The sequence below is a fragment of the Hypanus sabinus genome, chromosome 10 (assembly GCF_030144855.1).
Source record: "Hypanus sabinus isolate sHypSab1 chromosome 10, sHypSab1.hap1, whole genome shotgun sequence".
Lineage (NCBI taxonomy): Eukaryota > Metazoa > Chordata > Chondrichthyes > Myliobatiformes > Dasyatidae > Hypanus > Hypanus sabinus.
In genome coordinates, this window is record NC_082715.1 from 5,039,935 (window position 1) to 5,060,680 (window position 20,746).

Below are 20,746 nucleotides of genomic sequence, written 5' to 3' on the forward strand. Positions count from 1 at the left end.
GGAAAAAGCCCTCCCCACCATTGAGCACACTTACATGGAATGCATCCACTAGAAAGCATCATTCATCATCAAGGACCCCCACCATCCAGGCCATGCTTTTTCTCACTACTGTCATCAGGAAGAAGGTATAGGAGCCTCCAGTCCCACACCAGCTAGTTCAGGAACAATTATTACACCTCAACTATCAGGCTCCTGAACCAGTGTAGATAAATTCACTCACCTCAACTCTGAACTGACCCCACAAGCTACAGACTCACTTTCAAGGACCCAAAAACTCATGTTCTCATTCATACTATTTATTTATTTTTTCTCAAGCTGGTAAAACCTGAGGTACGGGCATAGCCAAGTGCACTCATTTCTCAATTGCAAGGAACTTTCGGAGTATTCTAGTTGTGTTCAGTATTGTGGATTCTGCACTATAAACTGTTGATGAAGTTTGTGATTATGTTAGTCTCAAGTTTCATTGCTCTGTAGTATACACCCATAATGAGTGTGTTTGCATCTACTGACCACTTCATGCGTGTCTTTTTTCTCTTAACTGCTTGAGTGCTCTTGTGGACTGCTTCCCTGAGAAAGGCCTGCAGTAGTCACAGCCTGTGGCATTGAAGGGCTACTTTGAATAATGGCTGCATCTTTTTCGGGTTTTCCGGCGTCTGCTGGCCTATTCAGCATTTCACCGACCATCACACCCAACTCTGGCTCCTGGCGGTCCCCAGGCAGTGGCCGTATCACTCTGTTCTGTAGACATTCCTCCATTTCTAAAGTGAAAGAGTATTGCTTTTTATACCTACAGCCACCCTAACATGGAGAAAAGACGCTGACCAGGACACTGCCCAGTTTGGGTACAGATATGCCAGGATGTGTTTCTATCCTGGTCTGCAGGTGGTGTTTTGCTTCCCACCCACCCTGCAGATCTGCAGAGATTTCCCAAATTTGCCACCCGGGGACGCACTCGATGGGCGACAGAAAACCCCAAGGATGGTTGTTTTACTTATGTGTACACAGTCCTTTTTGGCACATGGGCTGTTTGTCAGTCTTTGTGTGTAGTTTTCATTGATTCTATTGTATTTCTTTGTATTTACTGTGAATTCGCACAAGAAAGTGAAACTCAGGGTACTGTACGGTGACATATACAATACGGTAAATTTACATTAGAATATTCTTTGAAGATGCTGGATTAGAAGGAAAACCTTGATTGCTTGGCTCACAACTGAATCCTTGGACTGAACCCAGGTGATGCAGAGGATAGCTATTTTGTATACAGATACATTCAAACTATTTTTTTATAAGTTCAAAATAAATCATCAATGAGAGGACTGGAAATAAAATGAGAAACAAACACATAGACTAAATCCCAGCTGGGCAATGTATTTTGTTGACACCATTTCAATCTTGCGATCTGGTAAGTCATTGAATGTAAAAACTGAATTGAGCAGTAGTGTAGTGGTTAGTGCAACACAATTACAGGTTGGGCTGGTCCAGAGTTCAGTGTTCAATTCCGATGCTGTTGACAAGGAGCAGATTACTCAAAGGTAGTAATCTCGGGATTACTGCCTGTGCTATGCAACAGTGAGTACAGGAATAGAGTGAGGTGGAGGATAAATGTGTGGCTGAGGGATTGGAGCAAGGGGCAGGGATTCAGATTTCTGGATCACTGGGACCTCTTTTGGGACAGGCATGACCTGTACAAAGAGGACAGGTTGCACTTGAATCCCAGAGGGACCAATATCCTGGCAGGGAGGTTTGCTAATGCTAGAGAGTTTAAACAACAATTGCTGGGGAGTGGGAGCCAAACTGAAGAGACAGAGGAAGGGGCAGTTGGCTCACAGATGCGGAAAGCTTAGAGGCAGTGCGAGAGGAAGGACAGGCAGATCATAGAGAAAGGATACGCTGAGACTGATGGTTTGAGACATGTCTATTTTAATGCAAGAAGCATCATGAACACAGCGGATGAGCTTAGAGCGTGGATCAGAACTTGGAGCTATGATGTGGTGGCCATTACTGAGACTTGGACGGCTCAGGGACAGAAATGGTTACTTGGAGTTCCAGGCTTTAGATGTTTCAGAAAGTACAGGGAGGGAGACAAAAGAGGTGGGGGAGTGGCACTGCTGATCAGAGATAGTGTTATGGCTGCAGAAAAGGAGGAAGTCATGGAGGGATTGTCTACTGAGTCTCTGTGGGTGAAAGTTAAAAACAGGAAGGGGTCAATAACTCTACTGGGTGTTTTTTTATAGATCACCCAATAGTGACAGGGACATCGAGGAACAGATAGGGAGACAGATTCTAGAAAGGTGTAATAATAAGGTTATTGTGATGGGAGATTTTAATTTCCCAAATATCAACTGGCATCTCCCTAGAGTGAGGGGATTAGATTGGGTGGAGATTGTTAGGTGTGTTTAGGAAGGTTTCCTGATACAATATGTAGATAAGCCAACTAGAGGAGAGACTGTACTTGATCTGGTATTGGGAAATGAACTTGGTCAGGTGTCAGATCTCTCACTGGGAGAGCATTTTGGAGATAGTGATTACAATTCTATCTTTTTTACCATAGCATTGGAGAGGGATAGGAAGAGACAAGTTAGGAAAGCATTTAATTGGAGTAAAGGGAAATATGAAGCTATCAGGCAGTAACTTGGAAGCATAAATTCAGAACAGATGTTCCCAGGGAAATGTACAGCAAAAATATGGTAACTGCTCAGGGAATACTTGCATGGCATTCTGCTTAGGTACGTTCCAATGAGACAGGGAAAGGATGGTAGGATACAGGAACCATGGTGTACAAAGGCTGTTGAAAATCTATTCAAGAAAAGAAAAGCTTGCAAAAGGTTCAAAAAAAAACTGGGTAATAATAGAGCTCTAGAAGATTATAAGACTAGCAGGTATTACGTACCCCGTAACTAGGTTTACAGACTAGCAGAGAGAGAAGAATCCATTGGAGTCTGGTGGTACCAAAAACTAAAGATGTTTATTAGTAAACATCTTTACAGTATCAAAAATGCAAGTATACATATAAAACAAGTTAGCAGTAATAAACTTAAAAGTGTAGGAACAATAATAAGCAATAATAAACAAGCTCTATCGATGTCTAGGGGTAAATGAATTGTCATAGAAGAGTATAAAGTTCAGTTCATGCGTGCTGAGGTAGTTATGGTTGTGTTGTAATCGTTGGATAGAGAGAGAGAGCGAGCAAGAGATTAGGCAGCTTCAGCAGGCAAACCTTCTGTTGCTTTCTTATTCCATCGTATTGTGTGGTCATTCAGCTATGACCCCTCTCTTCTTCAGCTAGACCGTTCTTCTGTGGTGGACTCGTCACTCTGGCATGAGTGGACACACACACAAGTCCCCACCGGCCCTGCCGTCACACTGAGAGCTTTATTGACCAATCTCCTGATTCGGTCTCTGAAGCCCCCACCTTCCTGTGGGTTCACAACACTCAGTCAGTGTCCACTGGTGTGTCTGAGGGGTGTCTCCCCACATCTGTCTTTTATCGCTACTAACAGGGTCTCAGCTAGCCATCGACTCTAAATGACTGTGTCCATCAAATCAGGCCACTCCTGCTGTCTCCTGAGGAATGTTAATGAGCAAAGTAAAGTCCTTGTAGTAAAAAGTAAATAATCCAGGAAGAGTCAAAATACAATAAATCAACATTCTCTCTCTCCCTCTTATCTGTAGCAGATGTTCCTGCCTCTGTGCTTCATCTCTCTCTCTCATTAGCAGCATAGCAACAGCAATAGTTCATAGTTCTCAGGAGGGGGGAATGGTTAACTCTGCACCTCACTTCCATCAGGTCTGTTCATCACTCATAACAAAGGAAGGAGCTCAAGAATAAAATTAGGAGAGCCAGAAGGGGCCATGAGCAGGCTTTGGGGAGCAGAATTAAAGAAAACTTCAAGGCATTCTACAAGTATGTGAAGAGGAAGAAGATAAGACACGAGAGAATAGGACCAATCTATTGTCACAGTGGAAAAATGTGTATGGAACCGGAGGAGATAGCAAAGGTACTTAATGAATAGGCAACACAAGTGAATCTGCAGATGCTGGAAATAAATTTGAAAAAACACAAAATGCTGGCAGAACTCAGCAGGCCAGACAGCATCTATGGGAGGAGGTAGTGACGACGTTTCGGGCCAAAACCCTTCATCGGGAGTGAAGTAACATGGGATCATCGAGGGGGGATAAGAAGTGGGGGGAGGGATAAAGTAGAGACCTAGGAAGTGATAGGCTGGAAGGAAATGGGCTGGGGGAAGGTGGAGAATTATGGGAAATAAAAGAGAAAGAAAGGTAGGGCTGGGGGGAGATTATAGTAAGGGGGGGGGAAGAGAGAGAAAGAGAACCGGACTAAAATAATAGATAGGGATGGGGGTGAGAGGGGGGAGGGGCAACTCACAGACCTCTGTTGATACCCCTGCCCCCCTCACCCCCATCCCTATTATTTTAGTCTGGTTCTCTTTCTCTCTCTTTTTCCCCCCTCACTATAATCTCCCCCCCAGCCCTACTTTTCTTTCTCTTTTATTTCCCATAATTCTCCACCTTCCCCCAGCCCATTTCCCTCCAGCCTATCACTTCCTAGCTCTCTACTTTATCCCTCTTCATTCCTGATGAGGGGTTTCGGCCCGAAACGTCGTCACTACCTCCTCCCATAGATGCTGTCTGGCCTGCTGAGTTCTGCCAGCATTTTGTGTTTTTGTACTTAATGAATACTTTGCTTCAGTATTGACTATGGAAAAGGATCTTGATGATTGTAGGGATGACTTAAGTAGACTGAAAAGCTTGAGCACGTAGACATTAAGAAAGAGGATGTGCTGGAGTTTTTGGAAAGCATCAAGTTATTTAGCCTCCGGGACTGGACAAGATGTACCCCAGGCTACTGTGGGAGGCGAAGGAGGTGATTGCTGAGCCTCTGGCAATGATCTTTGCATCATCAATGGGGACGGGAGAGGTTCCAGAGGATTGGAGGGTTGCAGATGTTGTTCCCTTATTCAAGAAAGGGAATAAAGATAGCCCAGGAAATTATAGACCAGTGATTTGATGGAAAAGATCTTGAGAGGCAGGACTTATGAATATTTGGAGAGGCATAATATGATTAGGAAATGTCAGCATGGCTTTGTCAAAGGCAGGTCATGCCTTACGAGCCTGATTGATTTTTTTTAGGATGTGACTAAACACGTTGATGAAGGTAAAGCAATAGATGTAGTGTATATGGATTTCAGCAAGGCATTTGATGAGGTACCCCATGCAAAGTTTATTGAGAAAGTAAGGAGGCATGGGATACAAGGGGACCTTGCTTTCCAGAACTGGCTAGCTCACAGAAGGCAAAGAGTGGTTGTGGACGGGTCATACGCTGTATGAAGATCGGTGACGTGGTCTGCCTCAGGGATCTGTTCTGGGACCCCTCCTCTTTGTGATTTTTATAAATGACCTGGATGAGGAAGTGTTTAGTAAATCTGCTGATGACACAAAAGTTGGAGGTGTTGTGGATATTGCAGAGGGCTGTCAGAGGTTACAGTGTGGCATTGATAGGATGCAAAACTGGGCTGAGAAGTGGCAGGTGGAGTTCAACCCAGATAAGTGTGAAGTGGTTCATTTTGGTAGGTCAAATATGATGGCAAAATATAGTACTAATGGTAAGATTCTTGGCAGTGTGGAGGATCAGAGGGATCTTGGGGTCCAAGTCCATAGGACACACAAAGCTGCTGTGCAGGTTGACTCTGTGGTTAAGAAGGCATATGGTACATTGGCCTTCATCAACTGTGGGACTGAGTTTAAGAGCCAAGAGGTAACGTTACAGCTATATAGGAACCTGGTCAGACCCCACCTGGAGTACTGTGGTCAGTTCTGGTCACTTCACTACAGGAAGGATGTGGAAACCATAGAAAGGGTGCAGAGGAGATTTACAAGGATGTTGCCTGGATTGAGGAGCATGCCTTACGAAAATAGCTTGAGTGAACTCGGTCTTTTCTCCTTGGAGCAGCAGATGATGAGAGGTGATCTGACAGAGGTGTACAAGATAATGAGAGGCCCTCCTAGTCCGTGCCGAACCCTTAATCTCACCTAGTCCCACCTACCCGCACTCAGCCCATAACCCTCCACTCCTTTCCTGTCCATATACCTATCCAATTTTACCTTAAATGACACAACTGAACTGGCCTCTACTACTTCTACAGGAAGCTCATTCCACACAGCTATCACTCTCTGAGTAAAGAAATACCCCCTCGTGTTTCCCTTAAACTTCTGCCCCCTAACTCTCAAATCATGTCCTCTAGTTTGAATCTCCCCTACTCTCAATGGAAACAGCCTGTTCACGTCAACTCTATCTATCCCTCTCAAAATTTTAAATACCTCGATCAAATCCCCCCTCAACCTTCTACGCTCCAATGAATAGAGACCTAACTTGTTCAATCTTTCTCTGTAACTTAATTGCTGAAACCCAGGTAACATCCTAGTAAATCGTCTCTGCACTCTCTAATTTATTGATATCTTTCCTATAATTCGGTGACCAGAACTGCACACAATATTCCAAATTTGGCCTTACCAATGCCTTGTACAACTTTAGCATTACATCCCAACTTCTGTACTCAATGCTTTGATTTATAAAGGCCAGCGTTCCAAAAGCCCTCTTCACCACCCTCTTCTACATGAGACTCCACTTTCAGGGAACTATGCATAGTTATTCCTAGATCTCTCTGTTCCTCTGCATTCCTCAATGCCCTACCATTTACTCTGTATGTTCTATTTGGATTATTCCTGCCAAAATGTAGAACCTCACACTTCTCAGCATTAAACTCCATCTGCCAACGTTCAGCCCATTCTTCTAACCGGCATAAATCTCCCTGCAAGCTTTGAAAATCCACCTCATTATCCACAACACCTCCTACCTTAGTATCATCGGCATACTTACTAATCCAATTTACCACCCCATCATCCAGATCATTTATGTATATTACAAACAACATTGGGCCCAAAACAAATCCCTGAGGCACCCCGCTAGTCACCGGTCTCCATCCCGATAAACAATTATCCACCACTACTCTCTGGCATCTCCCATCTAGCCACTGTTGAATCCATTTTATTACTCCAGCATTAATACCTAACGACTGAACCTTCTTAACTAACCTTCCATGTGGAACTTTGTCAAAGGCTTTGCTGAAGTCCATATAGACTACATCCACTGCCTTACCCTCGTCAACATTCCTCGTAACTTCTTCAAAAAATTCAATAAGGTTTGTCAAACATGACCTTCCACGCACAAATCCATGCTGGTTACTTCTAATCAGATCCCGTCTATCCAGATAATTATAAATACTATCTCTAAGAATACTTTCCATTAATTTACCCACCACTGATGTCAAACTGACAGGTCTATAATTGCTAGGCTTCCTTCTAGAACCCTTTTTAAACAATGGAACCACATGAGCAATACGCCAATCCTCCGGCACAATCCCCATTTCTAATGACATATTAAAGATCTCCGTCAGAGCTCCTGCTATTTCTACACAAACTTCCCTCAAGATCCTGGGGAATATCCTGTCAGGACCCGGAGATTTATCCACTTTTAAATTTCTTAAAAGCGCCAGTACCTCCACCTCTTTAATTGTCATAGGTTCCATAACTTCCTTACTTGTATCCCACACCTTAGACAATTCAATATCCTTCTCCTTAGTGAATACCGAAGAGAAGAAATCATTCAAAATCTCTCCCAACTCCTTCAGTTCCACACATAGCTGACCACTCTGATTCTCTAAGGGGCCAATTTTATCCCCCACTATCCTCTTGCTTTTAATATAACTGTAGAAACCTTTCGGATTTACTTTCACCTTATTTGCCAAACCAACCTCGTATCTTCTTTTAGCTTTTCTAATCTCTTTAAGATTCCTTTTACATTCTTTATATTCCTCGAGCAATTCCTTTACTCCATGCTGCCTATATCTATTGTAGACATCCCTCTTTTTCTGAACCAAATTTCTAATATCCCTTGAAAACCATGGTGCTCTCAAACCTTTAACCTTTCCTTTCACCCTGACAGGAACATAAAGATTCTGTACCCTCATAATTTCACCCTTAAATGACCTCCATTTCTCTATTACATCCTTCCCATAAATCAACTTGACCCAATCCACTCTCTGTAAATCCCTTCGCATCCCCTCAAAGTTAGCCTTTCTCCAATCAAAAATCTCAACTCTAGGTCCAGTCCTGTCCTTCTCCATTTTTTATATTGAAGCTAATGCTATTGTGATCACTGGACCCGAAGTTCTCCCCAACACATACATCTGTCAGCTGACCTATCGCATTCCCTAACAGGAGATCCAACACTGTCGCATCTCTAGTCGGTACTTCTATGTATTGTTGCAAAAAACTATCCTGCACACATTTCACAAACTCTAAACCATCCAGCCCTTTTACAGAATGAGCTTCCCAGTCTACGTGTAGAAAATTAAAATCTCCCACAATCACCACCTTGTGTTTACTACATATATCTGCTATCTCCTTACACATTTGCTCTTCCAACTCACGCGCCCCATTATAGCCATTATAGGTGGCCTATAATACACTCCTATCAGTGTTACTGCACCTTTCTCATTCTTCAATTCCACCCAAATGGTCTCCCTAGAGGAGCTCTCTAATCTATCCTTCCAAAGCACCGCCATAAGATTTTCTCGGACAAGCAATGCAACACCTCCTCCTCTGGCCCCTCCTACTCTATCACACCTGAAGCAACTAAATCCAGGAATATCTAGTTGCCAATCACACCCTTCCTGCAACCATGTTTCACTAATAGCTACAACATCATAATTCCAGGTATCAATCCACGCTTTAAGCTCATCCACCTTTCTTACAATGCTCCTAGCATTAAAATAGATACATTTAAGATTCTCTCCATCTCCTCCTCTCTTTCCATCCCTAACAATGCATTCAAATTTATTATCATTTTCTTTCTTCTCCCCTACATCTTCGGGCTGAGCGCATCCCTTCTCCATCACCTAGTCAGATAGTCAGAGGCTTTTTCCTAGGGCTGAAATGGCTTGCATGAGAGGGCATAGTTTTAGGGTGCTTCGAAGTAGGTACAGAGGAGATGTCAGGGGTAAGTTGTGTTTTTTTTTACACAGAGAGCGGTGAGTACGTGGAATGGCCTGCCAGTGACGGTGTTGGAGGTGGATACGATAGGGTCTTTTAAGAGGCTCCTGGATAAGTACATGGAGGTTAGAAAAATAGAGGGCTATGGGTAACCCTAGGTAATTTCTAAAGTAAGTACATATTCAGGACAGCATTGTGGGCTGAAGGGCCTGTATTGTGCTGTAGGTTTTCTGTGTTTCTATGAACATGTCTGTCCACACTGTGAACACGTTGATTTCTGCTCACTGTAAACTGGTTGTAAATTGTCCTGTGATTTGGTGATTAGGGTTAGGGTTAATCCAGAGAGTGGTGAATAAGTGGAATTCATTGCCACAAGTGGCTGTGGAGGTCATTGCGGATATTGAGTAGAGTTTAATAGGTTCTTGATTGGTCAGGGCATGAAGGGATACAGGGAGAAGGCAGGAGATTGGGGCTGAGAGGGATACGGATGAAATAGCAGAGCAGCCTAATTCTGCCCCTATGACTTACAGTCTTAAATAGGTGGGTTGTTGGGTAGTGCAGCTCTTTGAGCCGGAGTGGCCCATTCCATCCACGCTGTATCTCTAAATAAAAAATAAAATTTGCTACTCAAAGTTACATTGTGTGCACACAATAGGCAAATGCACAGTACCTGAGACACATTTCAGATGGCATATTCCAATCCAGACCCAGAAGCAAATGGCGCAGAATACGTTGGGGCGTGCAAGAGGGATCCAAGCTGAAAATGCAACAATGGGATGGAAATGCATGAGTAGGCTTGTCTTGAGTTAATTTTGCAAGTGCGGATTGAAACAACACTGAATCAGGTTAATTACACACAGCAATTAAATCATGCATACCTCTAAGAAAATGAAACTTGTGTTAATACAGCTTTGTGGCCAAGTTTGTGGACTACATGATCATAGGTGTAGGGGCAGGTAGTACTGAGGAAGCAGGGAGTCTGCAGAAGGACATAGATAGATTAGGAGAATGAGCAAAATAGTGGCAGATGGAATACAGTGTGGGGAAGTATTTGGTCATGCACTTTGATAGAAGAAATAAAGGTGTAGACAATTTTCTAAATGCACAAAAAGTTTAGAAATTGGAGGTGCAAAGAGACCTTGTGTAAGATTCAGAGAAGTTAACTTGCAGTTTAAGTCAGTGATGAGGAAGCCAAATACCATATTTGCATTAATTTTGATATAACTAGAGTATAAAAGCAAGGACGTAATGCTGAGGCTTTATGGCACTGGTCGGACCACTCTTGGAGTATTGTGAGCAGTTTTGTGCCCCTTATCTAAGAAAGGATGTGCTTGCATTGGAGAGGGTCTACAGGAGGTTCATGAGAATTATCCTGGTAATGAATGGGTTAACATACAAGGAGCATTTGATGACTCTGAGCTTGGACTCAGTGGAGTTTAGAAGAATGAGGGGTAAACTCATTGAGACATAACAAATTTTGGAAGGCCTCGATAGAGTAAATGTGGAGAGCATGTTTTCTATGGTGGGGGTGTCCAGGACAGGAGAGTGCAGCTTCAGAATAGAAGGACAACCCTTCTAGATCAGAGATAAGGAGAAATTTCTTTAGTCAGAGGGTGGTGAATCTGTGGAACTCATTGCCAGAGATCGCTGTGGAGGCCAAGTCACTGAGTATACTTAAAGTGTAGGTTCTTCATGAGTCAAGGTGTTAAGGTTATGGGGAGGAGGAAGCAGAATGGGGTTGAGAGGGATAATAAATCAGCCATGATGGAATGACGAAGCATACTGAATGGGCTGAAAGGCCTAATTCTGCTCCTATGTCTAATGGTCTTATGAATCAGGAAAGCTACATGAAGTATTACACAGACTAAGACAGTGCAACTTGTGCTATTATATCTTGCGTGTTATAATGAGTATTCTCTTATCTTTTAAGTAATGAAATTTGCAGCAAAAGAGGATGAGAGGTGACTTGATAGAGGTGTAAAAGATGGTAGGAGACTTGCGTCAAGTGGACAGCCAGAGAATTTTTTTCCCAGGGCAGAAATGCCTAACACCATGGAGAATACCACTATTGTTGACAGAATTTGAAATGGTGATGAGAGGGTGTACAGGAGTGAGGTAGATCAGCTAATTGAGTGGTACCACAGCAACAACCTGGCACTCAACATCAGTAAGACCAAGGAGCTGATTGTGGACTTCAGAAAGGGGAAAATGAGGGAGCACACACCAGTCCTCATTGAGGGATCGGCAGTGGAGAGAGTGAGCAGTTTCAAGTTCCCAGGAGTCAACATCTCTGAGGATCTAACCTGGGCCCAATATATTGATACAATTATAAAGAAAGCACAACAGTAGTTATATTTCATTCAGAGATTAAGTGGAATTGGTATGTCAAGGACATGACATAGAACATAAAAATCTACAGCACATTACAGGCCCTTCGGCCCACAATGTTGTGCTGACCACGTAACCCACTCTAGAGACTGCCTAGAGTTTCCCTACTGCATAGCCCTCTATTTTCCTAATCTCCATGTCGAGGTTCTTAAAAGACCCTATTGTATCCATTTCCACCACTGCCACCAGCAGTGCAGTACACACACCCACCACTCTATGTGTGAAAAACTCACCCCGACATCCCCTCAGTACCTATTTCCAAGCACCTTAAAGCGATGCCCCTTGTATTAGCCATTTCAGCCCTGGAACAAAGCCTCTGGCTATCTACACAATCAATGCCTCTCATCATCTTATACACCTCTATCAGGTCACCTCTCATCCTCCGTCGCTCCAAGGAGAAAAGGTCAACCTATTCTCATAAGCTATGCACTCCAATCCAGACAACATCCTTGTAAATCTCCTCTGCACTCACTATAGTATTCATAATACTCCAAGTGGTGTCTTGCAAATTTCTACAGGTGTACCATGAAGAGCACTCTAACTGGCTGCATCACCAGCAGATATGGAGGTACCACCGCAGAGGATCAGAAAAGCTGCATAAAGTTGCAAACTCAGCCTGCTCTATCATGGGTATCAGCCTTGCCAGCATCCAGGGCACCTTCAAAAGGCGACACCTCAAAAAGGCTGCATCCATCATTAAGGAGCACTATGATCTCGGACAAGCCCTCTTCTCATTGCTACCATCAGGGAGGAGGTACAGGAGCCTGAAGACACACAGTCACATTTCAGGAACAGATTCCTCCCTCCACCTTCAGATTTCATAAAGGACAATGAACCCATGATCATTTCTTCAGTCATCTTTTTTTCCCTCTCTTATTGCACTACCTATTTATTATTATTATTATATTTTTTAATTCATAGTTCTCTAGAAAATATGTTGCATTGTACTATTGCTGTAAAACAACAAATTTCACAACATACCTCTGTGATATGAAACCTGATTCTAATCTGCTTAATAATTTTAAGGTTATTTGAGAAAAGTATTGGGAGGATGGTAAAGAAAGGATTTTTTACAAGAGAGTGATGGGTTTGTAGAACGCTCTGCCAGAGGGGAGAGGTGGGTGGAAGAGTCAGGTACATTAAGGGCATTGAAGAAACTCTTAGGTGCATGGATGATATAAAAAACTTGAGGGTTATGTAAATAGGAAGGTTTTGATTGACGTTAGAGTTGGTTGAATGTTTTGGGCTGATGGGCCTGTACTATGCTGTAATGTTCTATGTTTTAAATTACTTAGCTGACAGAACAGTTACATTGCTTGTTGGATCAGTACATTCATTCTTGTTCAAAGTTCAAAGTACATTTATTACCAAAGAACATATATTATATTCAACCTTGAGATGTGTCTCCTAACAGGGAGCCACACAACAAAGAAACCCATTGGAACCCACTAAAAAAAACACCTATTGAGCAGAAAATAATATAAATTATGGAAACAATAAAAGTAAGCAAATAACATTCAGAACTGAAGCACACAGTTTAATTGGCAGGTACCACAACAAAGCAGAGGTTGAGATGATCCAGCAGCCTGACACAGCGTCTTGGCAAGGGATATCACTAGTAGCAATCATTCACAGTTTCCGATGACGATAGTTTGTCAATATCTGTCGCTCATCCAAGCTTAAAGGGACAGGCAGTCTTCAGGGCTGTTGTTCACAGTAAGTTGTTGAATATTCAGTTTTAAAAGGCTGAAAATCAAATTGGAAACTATATTAATCTCTTGCTGAAATGATTCGTTACCCCTTTCAGGCCACAATGTCAACCCAGTCTAACTGCAAAATGAATACTGAACTAAGTACTATACATCTTTGCCCTCTGCAGATGAGAAACTGAAAGGTTATTTATTTTCTCCCTTCACCTCCCACTCACCTAAAAGAAGAGTCGTAGAGCATTAATGCACAGAAACAGGCCCTTTGGCCCCTCTAGTCCATGCTGAACTATTATTCTGCCTCATCCATTCAACCCACACAACCCCCCCATCCATGTCCTTATCTGAATTTTTCTTGTGTTGAATTTTTGTTAAATGTTTGACAAATATGATTGACCAAATCAGTTTACTAAAATATAGTGTATGCAGAATGAAATTCAAAATACATTGCAAATTTAGACGGAGACATCACAAATATTTTTACTCCTCATATATATGAGGGATGTAAGAAATAAAGTCAATTCTATACAAGTCAATTCAATAAATTTATTATCAAAGTACATATATGTCAACACATAGAACCCTAAGATCCATCTTTTGTGGGCATACACAGATATCTCCAGTGGGCGAGATTCTAAATTGGAGAAAGGCCAATTTTGATGGTATCAGAAATGATCTGACAAGTGTGAATTGGGACAGGCTGTTTTCTGGCAAAGGTGTACTGGGAAAGTGGGAGGCCTTCAAAAGTGAAATTATGAGAGAGTACAAAGTGTCATGGTCCCATCTGGCAATTCCCCATCTTGCTATCACCACTTTAATTGGGCCTTAATCCTCTCGTCTGATTTCCAATCATTCCCAGTTCCACTAATTACAGCATACCTCGTTCCCATTAGCAAACATAGGATAAAACTCAGACATCACAGCCGTGCTTTACCAGTTCGTTGTCGACTCTAGGGTGATTAAACCTCATTTCCTGATTCCATAGGACTGTCAGTTCTAAGCTCCGCATTATGTCCTGAATACTCTATGTAAAACTTGTCTCCATGTAAAGACTCTCCTGGATACCGGTTCCCCATTCGTGACGGTGCTAACGCTTCACAACTCTGCCTCCGCTTCTTTGTCCTGCATTTAGATTTGTCCTCAACTTCGTCCTTGCAAGACAAACCTTTTTTGCACCTGTCAGAATGAAAGGTAAGCAGTCAGTGAGTGAATGGGCCAGTGAAGGAGGGAGCTTTGAGGCTTTGACTCGAGAGGCTTCGACAGGAAGAGGTGGAGGACAAGTTTGTTCCCAGTTAGTCTTTACAATGCCTCCTGCGACGGTGATGTGCCTATCCTGTGAGATGTGGCAGTCTTGAGGGAACTCCCCCCTCCCACAGAGTCACATCTGCCAGAAGTGCTTGCGGCTGGGCGATATGGAAGACCGTGTGAGGATTCTGGAGCAGCAGCTGGATGACCTTTGACTCATAAAGGAGAATGAGGCAGTCATAGATGAGAGCTACAGGGAGGTAGTCACACCTAGGCTGCTGGAAGCAGGTCACTGGGTGTCAGTCCGAGGGGGGAAAACGAAGGAGAGTAGACAGGTAGTGCAGAGCACCCCTGTAGCCATTCCCCTGAATAATAAGTTTACCATCCTGGATGCTGTTGGCGAGGATGACCGGCCAGGTGTGAGCCATGGTGGCTGGGCCTCTGGCACTGTCTGACCCTGTGGTGCTGAAGGATGGGACGGAGAAGAGGAGAGCTATCGTCATTGGAGATTCTATAGTCAGGGGAGCAGACAGGAGATTTTGTGGATGTGAGAAGGACACCCACATGATTTGTTGCCTCCCAGGTGCCAGGGTCCAGGATGTCTCTGACCGGGTGCACAGCATCCTGGTATGAGAGGGAAAGCAACCAGAAGTCATGATACATGTTGGGACTAACAACATAGGCAGGAAGAGGGATGAGGTCCTTAAGTGTGAGTTTCGGGAACTAGGCAAAAGGCTGAAGAACAGGACCTCAAGGGTGGCGTTCTCAGGATTGCTGCCAGTGCTACGTGATAGTGATGGTAAGAATAGGAAGAGATGGCAGTTGAATGCTTGGCTGATGAGTTGGTGCAGGGGGCAGGGTTTCAGATTTTTGGATCATTGGGATCTCTTCTGGGGAAGGTGGGACCTGTACAGATTGGATGGGTTGCACCTGAACTCGAGGGGGAGCAATATCCTTGCAGATAGGTTTACTAGCATGGTTCAGGAGGGTTTAAACTAATTTGCAAGGGAGATGGGACCCGGAGCAATAGAGCAGTGGAAGAAGTTCATGGAGTAAAGCCAGGTCTAACATATAGAGAGGCTTTGAGGAAAGAGAAGCAAATTAAAGGGTGTAAAGGTAGTAAGGTAAAAGGGCTAAAGTGTGTGTACTTCAATGCAAGAAACATCAGGAACAAAGGTGATGAACTGAGAGCTTGGATACATATATGGAATTATGATGTAGTGGCCATTTCAGAGACTTGGCTGGCACCAGGGCAGGAATGGATTCTCAATATTCCTGGATTTCAATGCTTTAAAAGGGATAGAGAGGTGGGGGAAATGGGAGGAGGTGGTATTACTGGCCAGGGATACTATTACAGCTGCAGAAAGGGAGGGTAGTGTAGCAGGATCCTCTTTTGAGTCAGCATGGGTGGAAGTCAGGAACAGGAAAGGAGCAGTTACTCTACTGGGGGTAGTCTATAGGCCTCCTGATAGCAGCAGAGATACCGAGGAGCAGGTTCGGAGGCAGATTTTGGAAAGGTGCAAAAATAACAGGGTTGTTATCATGGGTGACTTTAACTTCCCTAATATTGATTGGCACCTGATTAGTTCCAATGGTTTAGACAGGGCAGAATTTGTTAAGTGTGTCCAGGATGGATTCCTGTCACAGTATGTTGACAGGCTGACTGGGGGAATGCCATACTTGATCTAGTATTAGGTAACAAACCAGGTCAGGTCACAGATCTCTCAGTGGGTGAGCATCTGGGGAGCAGTGGATGATGGTCATTGAGGCAGGTCACCACGTTCTTCTTAGCTACGGGTATAATTGAAGCCAACTTGAAGCAGGTGGTTACCTCAGACTGCAGAAGCAAGAGGTTAAAGTTACGGGTGAACCCTCCAGTCAGTTGAGTAGCATGGTTCTTACGTAGCCAAGTACCTGATCTGGGCTGGATGCTTTCTGTGGGTTCACCCTCCTGAAGGATGCTCTCACATCGCTCACAGACTGAAGTCACAGGGTCATCGGGGCCCGCGAGAGTTCATAAAGGTTCCTCCATGTTTTGATGGTCCATGTGGGCACAGACAGAATTGAGCTCATCTGGGAATGAAGCCTTATTGTCCTATATCACTTGGCTTCACTTTGTAAGAGGTTTCAAGCCCTTCCAAGCATTTTTCAGTAATTCAAGTTTGGTCTAGAATTGCCACTTTGCCCATGAAATGGGTTTCTAGACCTCTTGTATCTTACTTGGTCACCAGTCCTGAATGCCACTGATCTGGGCCTCAGCAGATTGCGGGTCTCATGGTTCATCCAGGGCTTCTGGTTGGGGCAAACACTGAATGATTTTGTGGGGTCACAATTGTTTACAAACGTTTTTAAAAAGTCACTTTTTACCGTAACTTGTAATGTCACTTTTACAACAGACCGAATTCATGTTCATACTATAAAGAGTTAAACTATCTGGGCAATTGCCTGAGGCTGCTTTAACCATCACTGATCATCTCAAAAGGCCCCAACCTCACTCCAAACTCAAGTCTTCTGCAATCTGATTATATACTGACTCACCACTAAAGAAGCTCTGACCCAAGTCATAAACAACATTTTGTGTTGGCATGGTGTATGTTCCTTCTCAATCCCATTATCCTGCCTTCTCACCATAACCTCTGACACCCTGACTAATCAACCTCCACTTTAACTATACCCAATGACTTGGCCTCCTCACCTGTCTGTAGCAATACAGAAATTCTTCCTCATCTCTGCTCTAAAGAGACACCCTTCTATTCTGAGGTTATGCCCTCTGGTACCAGACACCCCTAGCTTAGGAAGCATCCTTTGTATGTCCACTCTATCCAGCCCTTTCAATATTGAATAGGTTATAAGAACACCCCCCTCCCTGTTAATTCTCTTAAACTCCCATAATTTAGGAGCAGAGATGGAATTCTGTTCTTAAAAAGCTTCCACTGTGCAAGGCCAAGTGAAAAGAACATGGAGCTCTAGTTCACTCAGTGCCCACTTCATTCAGTACCTCCTCCACTTTCCTGCCCTCCCTCTGTAAGGCCAAATGCTGAGATTTTCCATCTCTCATAAAATTTATCCAAAGATCTGGGTAGCGGAGAGCGAAAGCCAGAGATTACTAGCAGTATTTTCAAAGTCTACAATGACTGAGCCAACTCGACAGAAACCAATAAATTTAAGCAAGGTCAGAGAGTATTGACTGTACAAGAAAAAGATAAATCACTTCCAGTGGAGTGTAATAAAAGAAGGCCATAAATGATTGATTTTCACAGAACACTGCAAACTATCTACTTGGAAATACTGACTATAATATCTGCTTTTCATTTCCCTGTGCTGGGCCCAAGAGAGCAAACCCAGTCTGTCTCCCTCCCCCCCTATTTGTGACATTTACTGGGGGCATTGTATACAAAGAGCTCAGAGCATTGTTGAGAATCCCTACCACACATCCCTCAATCTCTTTGACCCACTACCGTCAGAGAGAAGGTACAGGAGCAACAGGACTAGGACTACCAGACTGGCTAACAGCTTCTTCTCTCGGGCTGTAAGACCAATGTATACCCTGCCACCACTGAGGTTTCGTCACTAGGACAGCCAGCTGTTTGCTGTTTACTGTTTACCTGGGCTGCGCACTACATGCAGTTTGAATTATATTTTATTAACTTATATTTTGTTTTATGTGCTGTGTGTGATATATGTTTTGTGGGTGCACCGTGCTCTGGAAGAACATTGTTTTGTCTGGTTGTATATAGGTACCATGGATTTGCACCTTGGAAAGTTTCCAGGGCACAAGCCTGGGCAAGGTGTTTTTTTTTAAAAATGGAAGACCGCTTGGGCCGCGTGCCAACTACAGCCGTCACATCAAGTCCTTGGAGCACTTCCACATAAGCTGCCTTCAGCACATCCTGGGAATTACTCAGGTGCCTCACACTGAAATACTTGTAAAGACCAACTGCAGATGTATTGAGGTTGGCTGCAGTGGCTGGGGAACATGATAAGGATGCCCCCATGTCGGTTACCCTGCAGAGTGTTATGTGGCCAGCTACACCATAGTCGATGCCCAGCTGGAGGGTTGAAGAAGCGCTATAAGGATCAGATGAAGAATGCTTTAAGGAAGTGCAAGATCAGACCTGAGGACCTGGAGGATGTTGGGGCTGACTGTAACACTTGGTGACAGCTGTGTAGGGATGGGGTTCGTATTTTGGAGATGGAAAGAACAACCAGAAGACGGCAGAAGAGAGCCAGGAGAGATGCAGCCATGGTTGCCATCACTACCACCAACACCACATTTACATGACCCACCTGCAATAGAATTTGTGGGTCCAGGATAGGACTGTACAGTCAAAGATCTCACCGTTAAAGGAGTGGACGTCGTCATCGGATTCCGATGGACAACCGAAGGTGATATAGGTACAGTCAGATGACAATAAATAAACTTGACCTGTGAGAGTAGTCATGAAGGAAACATGGATTCTGTCATATGAGGTGAGGTCTCTGTCGGTTGAGTTGAATACGGATGTTGTACCCAAGCTATCTAAATATGAAAAGACAGGGCAGTACAATACGGAGAGCAAGCTGTTGCCCTTACAGCAAGCTCCCACTCTCCACGCATCTGATGAGCACAAAGGAATGGCAGTTTGTCACCCAGCATCATAGGAGATGCCAGTCAGCACAAGACAGCCATAAGTACTCAAGCCCTGGATTTTTCCCTTGGGGTTTACTCCCGAAGTTTTCCCCATGAGTGGGTAGTGGAGGTTTGAGATCAATTTTCCTTCTCCTACAAGACCTGCCAATCATGGCTGATAAGCCCCATCTGCCTGAAGCAAATGGTTTTAAGGCACCAGTAACCTGCCTTTGCCCCTTCTCCTGTCAGTGAAAATGGTTCTGAAAGGTTTAGTAGCTAAGCCACAAGTGATGGCTTACAGCAGACTGAAAAACTTGGGCATGTAGACATCCGGGAAGAGGATGTGCTGGAGCTTTTGGAAAGCATCAAATTATTTAGTCTCCGGGACCAGACAAGATGTACCCCAGGCTACTGTGGGAAGTGAGGGAGGAGATTGCTGAACCTCTGACACTGATCTCTGCATCATCAGTAGGGACGGTAGAGGTTCCAGAGAATTGGAGAGTTGCAGATGTTATTCCTTTATTCAAGAAAGGGAGCAGAGATAGCCCAGGAAATTATAGACCAGTGAGTCTTCCTTCAGTGGTTGGTAGGTTGATGGAGAAGATCCTGAGAGGCAGGATTTCTGAACATTTGTAGAGGCATAATATGATTAGGAATAGTCAGCATGACTTTGTCAAAAGCAGGTCGTGCCTTACGAGCCTGATTGAATTTTTTGAGGATGTGACTAAACACATTGATGAAGGTAAAGCCGTAAATGTAGTGTATATGGATTTCAGCAAGGCATTTGATAAGGTACACCATGCAAGACTTATTGAGAAAGTAAGGAGGCATGGGATCCAAGGGGACATTGCTTTGTTGATCCAGAACTGGCTTGCCCACAGAAAGCAAAGAGTGGTTGTAGAAGGGTCAAATTCAGCATGGAGCTCAGCCACCAGTGGAGTGCCTCAGGGATCTGTTCTGGGACCCTTACTCTTTGTGATTTTTATAAATGACCTGGATGAAGAAGTGGGGGGATGGGTTAGTAAATTTGCTGATGACACAAAAGTTGGGGGTGTTGTGGATAGTGTGGAGGGCTCAGGAAACTGGCATAGTGTATATCGAAGGAAGGAAAACAAGCAGTAGTGTCATGGAACATACAGAGATTAAAGAGGAGGAGGTGCTTGCTGCCTTACAGCGAATAAAGGTAGATAAATCCTAGGGGCCTGACATGACACTTCCTTGGACCTTGAGAGAGACTAGTGTGAAAATTGCAGGAGCCCTGGCAGAAATAGTTAAAATGTCCTTAGCCACGGGTGCGGTGCTGGAGGATTGGAGGGTAGCTCATGTTGTTTAAAAAAGGCTCCAAAAGTAAACCAGGTAATTACAGGCCAGTGAGCCTGACATCAGTAGTAGGTAAACTATTGGAAGGTGTTCTGAGAGATCATATATGCAAGTATTTGGACAGCCAAGGGCTGATTAAGGATAATCAGCATGGCTTTGTGCATGGTAGGTAGTGTTTAACAAATTTCGTAGAGTTTTTCGAGGAGATTACCAATAAAGTAGATGAAAGAAAGGCTGTGGATGTTGTATAAATGGACTTTAGTAAGGCATTTGACAAGGTCCCACGTGAGGTTCGTTCATAAGGTTCAGACACTAGGTATCCATGGAGAGGTTGTAAACTGGGTTTGAAATTGGCTGTGTGGGAGAAGACAGAGAGTGGTAGTGGATGATTGCTTCTCAGACTGGA

At 43.8% G+C, this 20,746-nt stretch overlaps 1 protein-coding gene across 6 annotated transcripts in view; it reads right to left on the reverse strand.

Annotated features, from left to right (window-relative positions):
- The window catches only part of klhl32 (kelch-like family member 32), a 446,189-nt gene that overhangs the window by 407,434 nt on the left and 18,009 nt on the right, over window positions 1–20,746 (reverse strand). For 4 of the 6 annotated variants that reach the window (XM_059981371.1, XM_059981374.1, XM_059981375.1 and 1 more), the window contains 2 exons: window positions 13,013–13,206; window positions 9,743–9,829 (listed from right to left, as the gene is read on the reverse strand). In XM_059981371.1, the coding sequence (XP_059837354.1) occupies window positions 9,743–9,829; window positions 13,013–13,089 (164 nt within the window). In that variant the 5' untranslated portion in view covers window positions 13,090–13,206. Of the gene's footprint in view, window positions 1–9,742; window positions 9,830–13,012; window positions 13,207–14,100; window positions 14,343–16,325; window positions 16,531–20,746 lie in introns of those variants that run through there. The other 2 variants (XM_059981373.1, XM_059981372.1) reach the window with 2 other exon arrangements.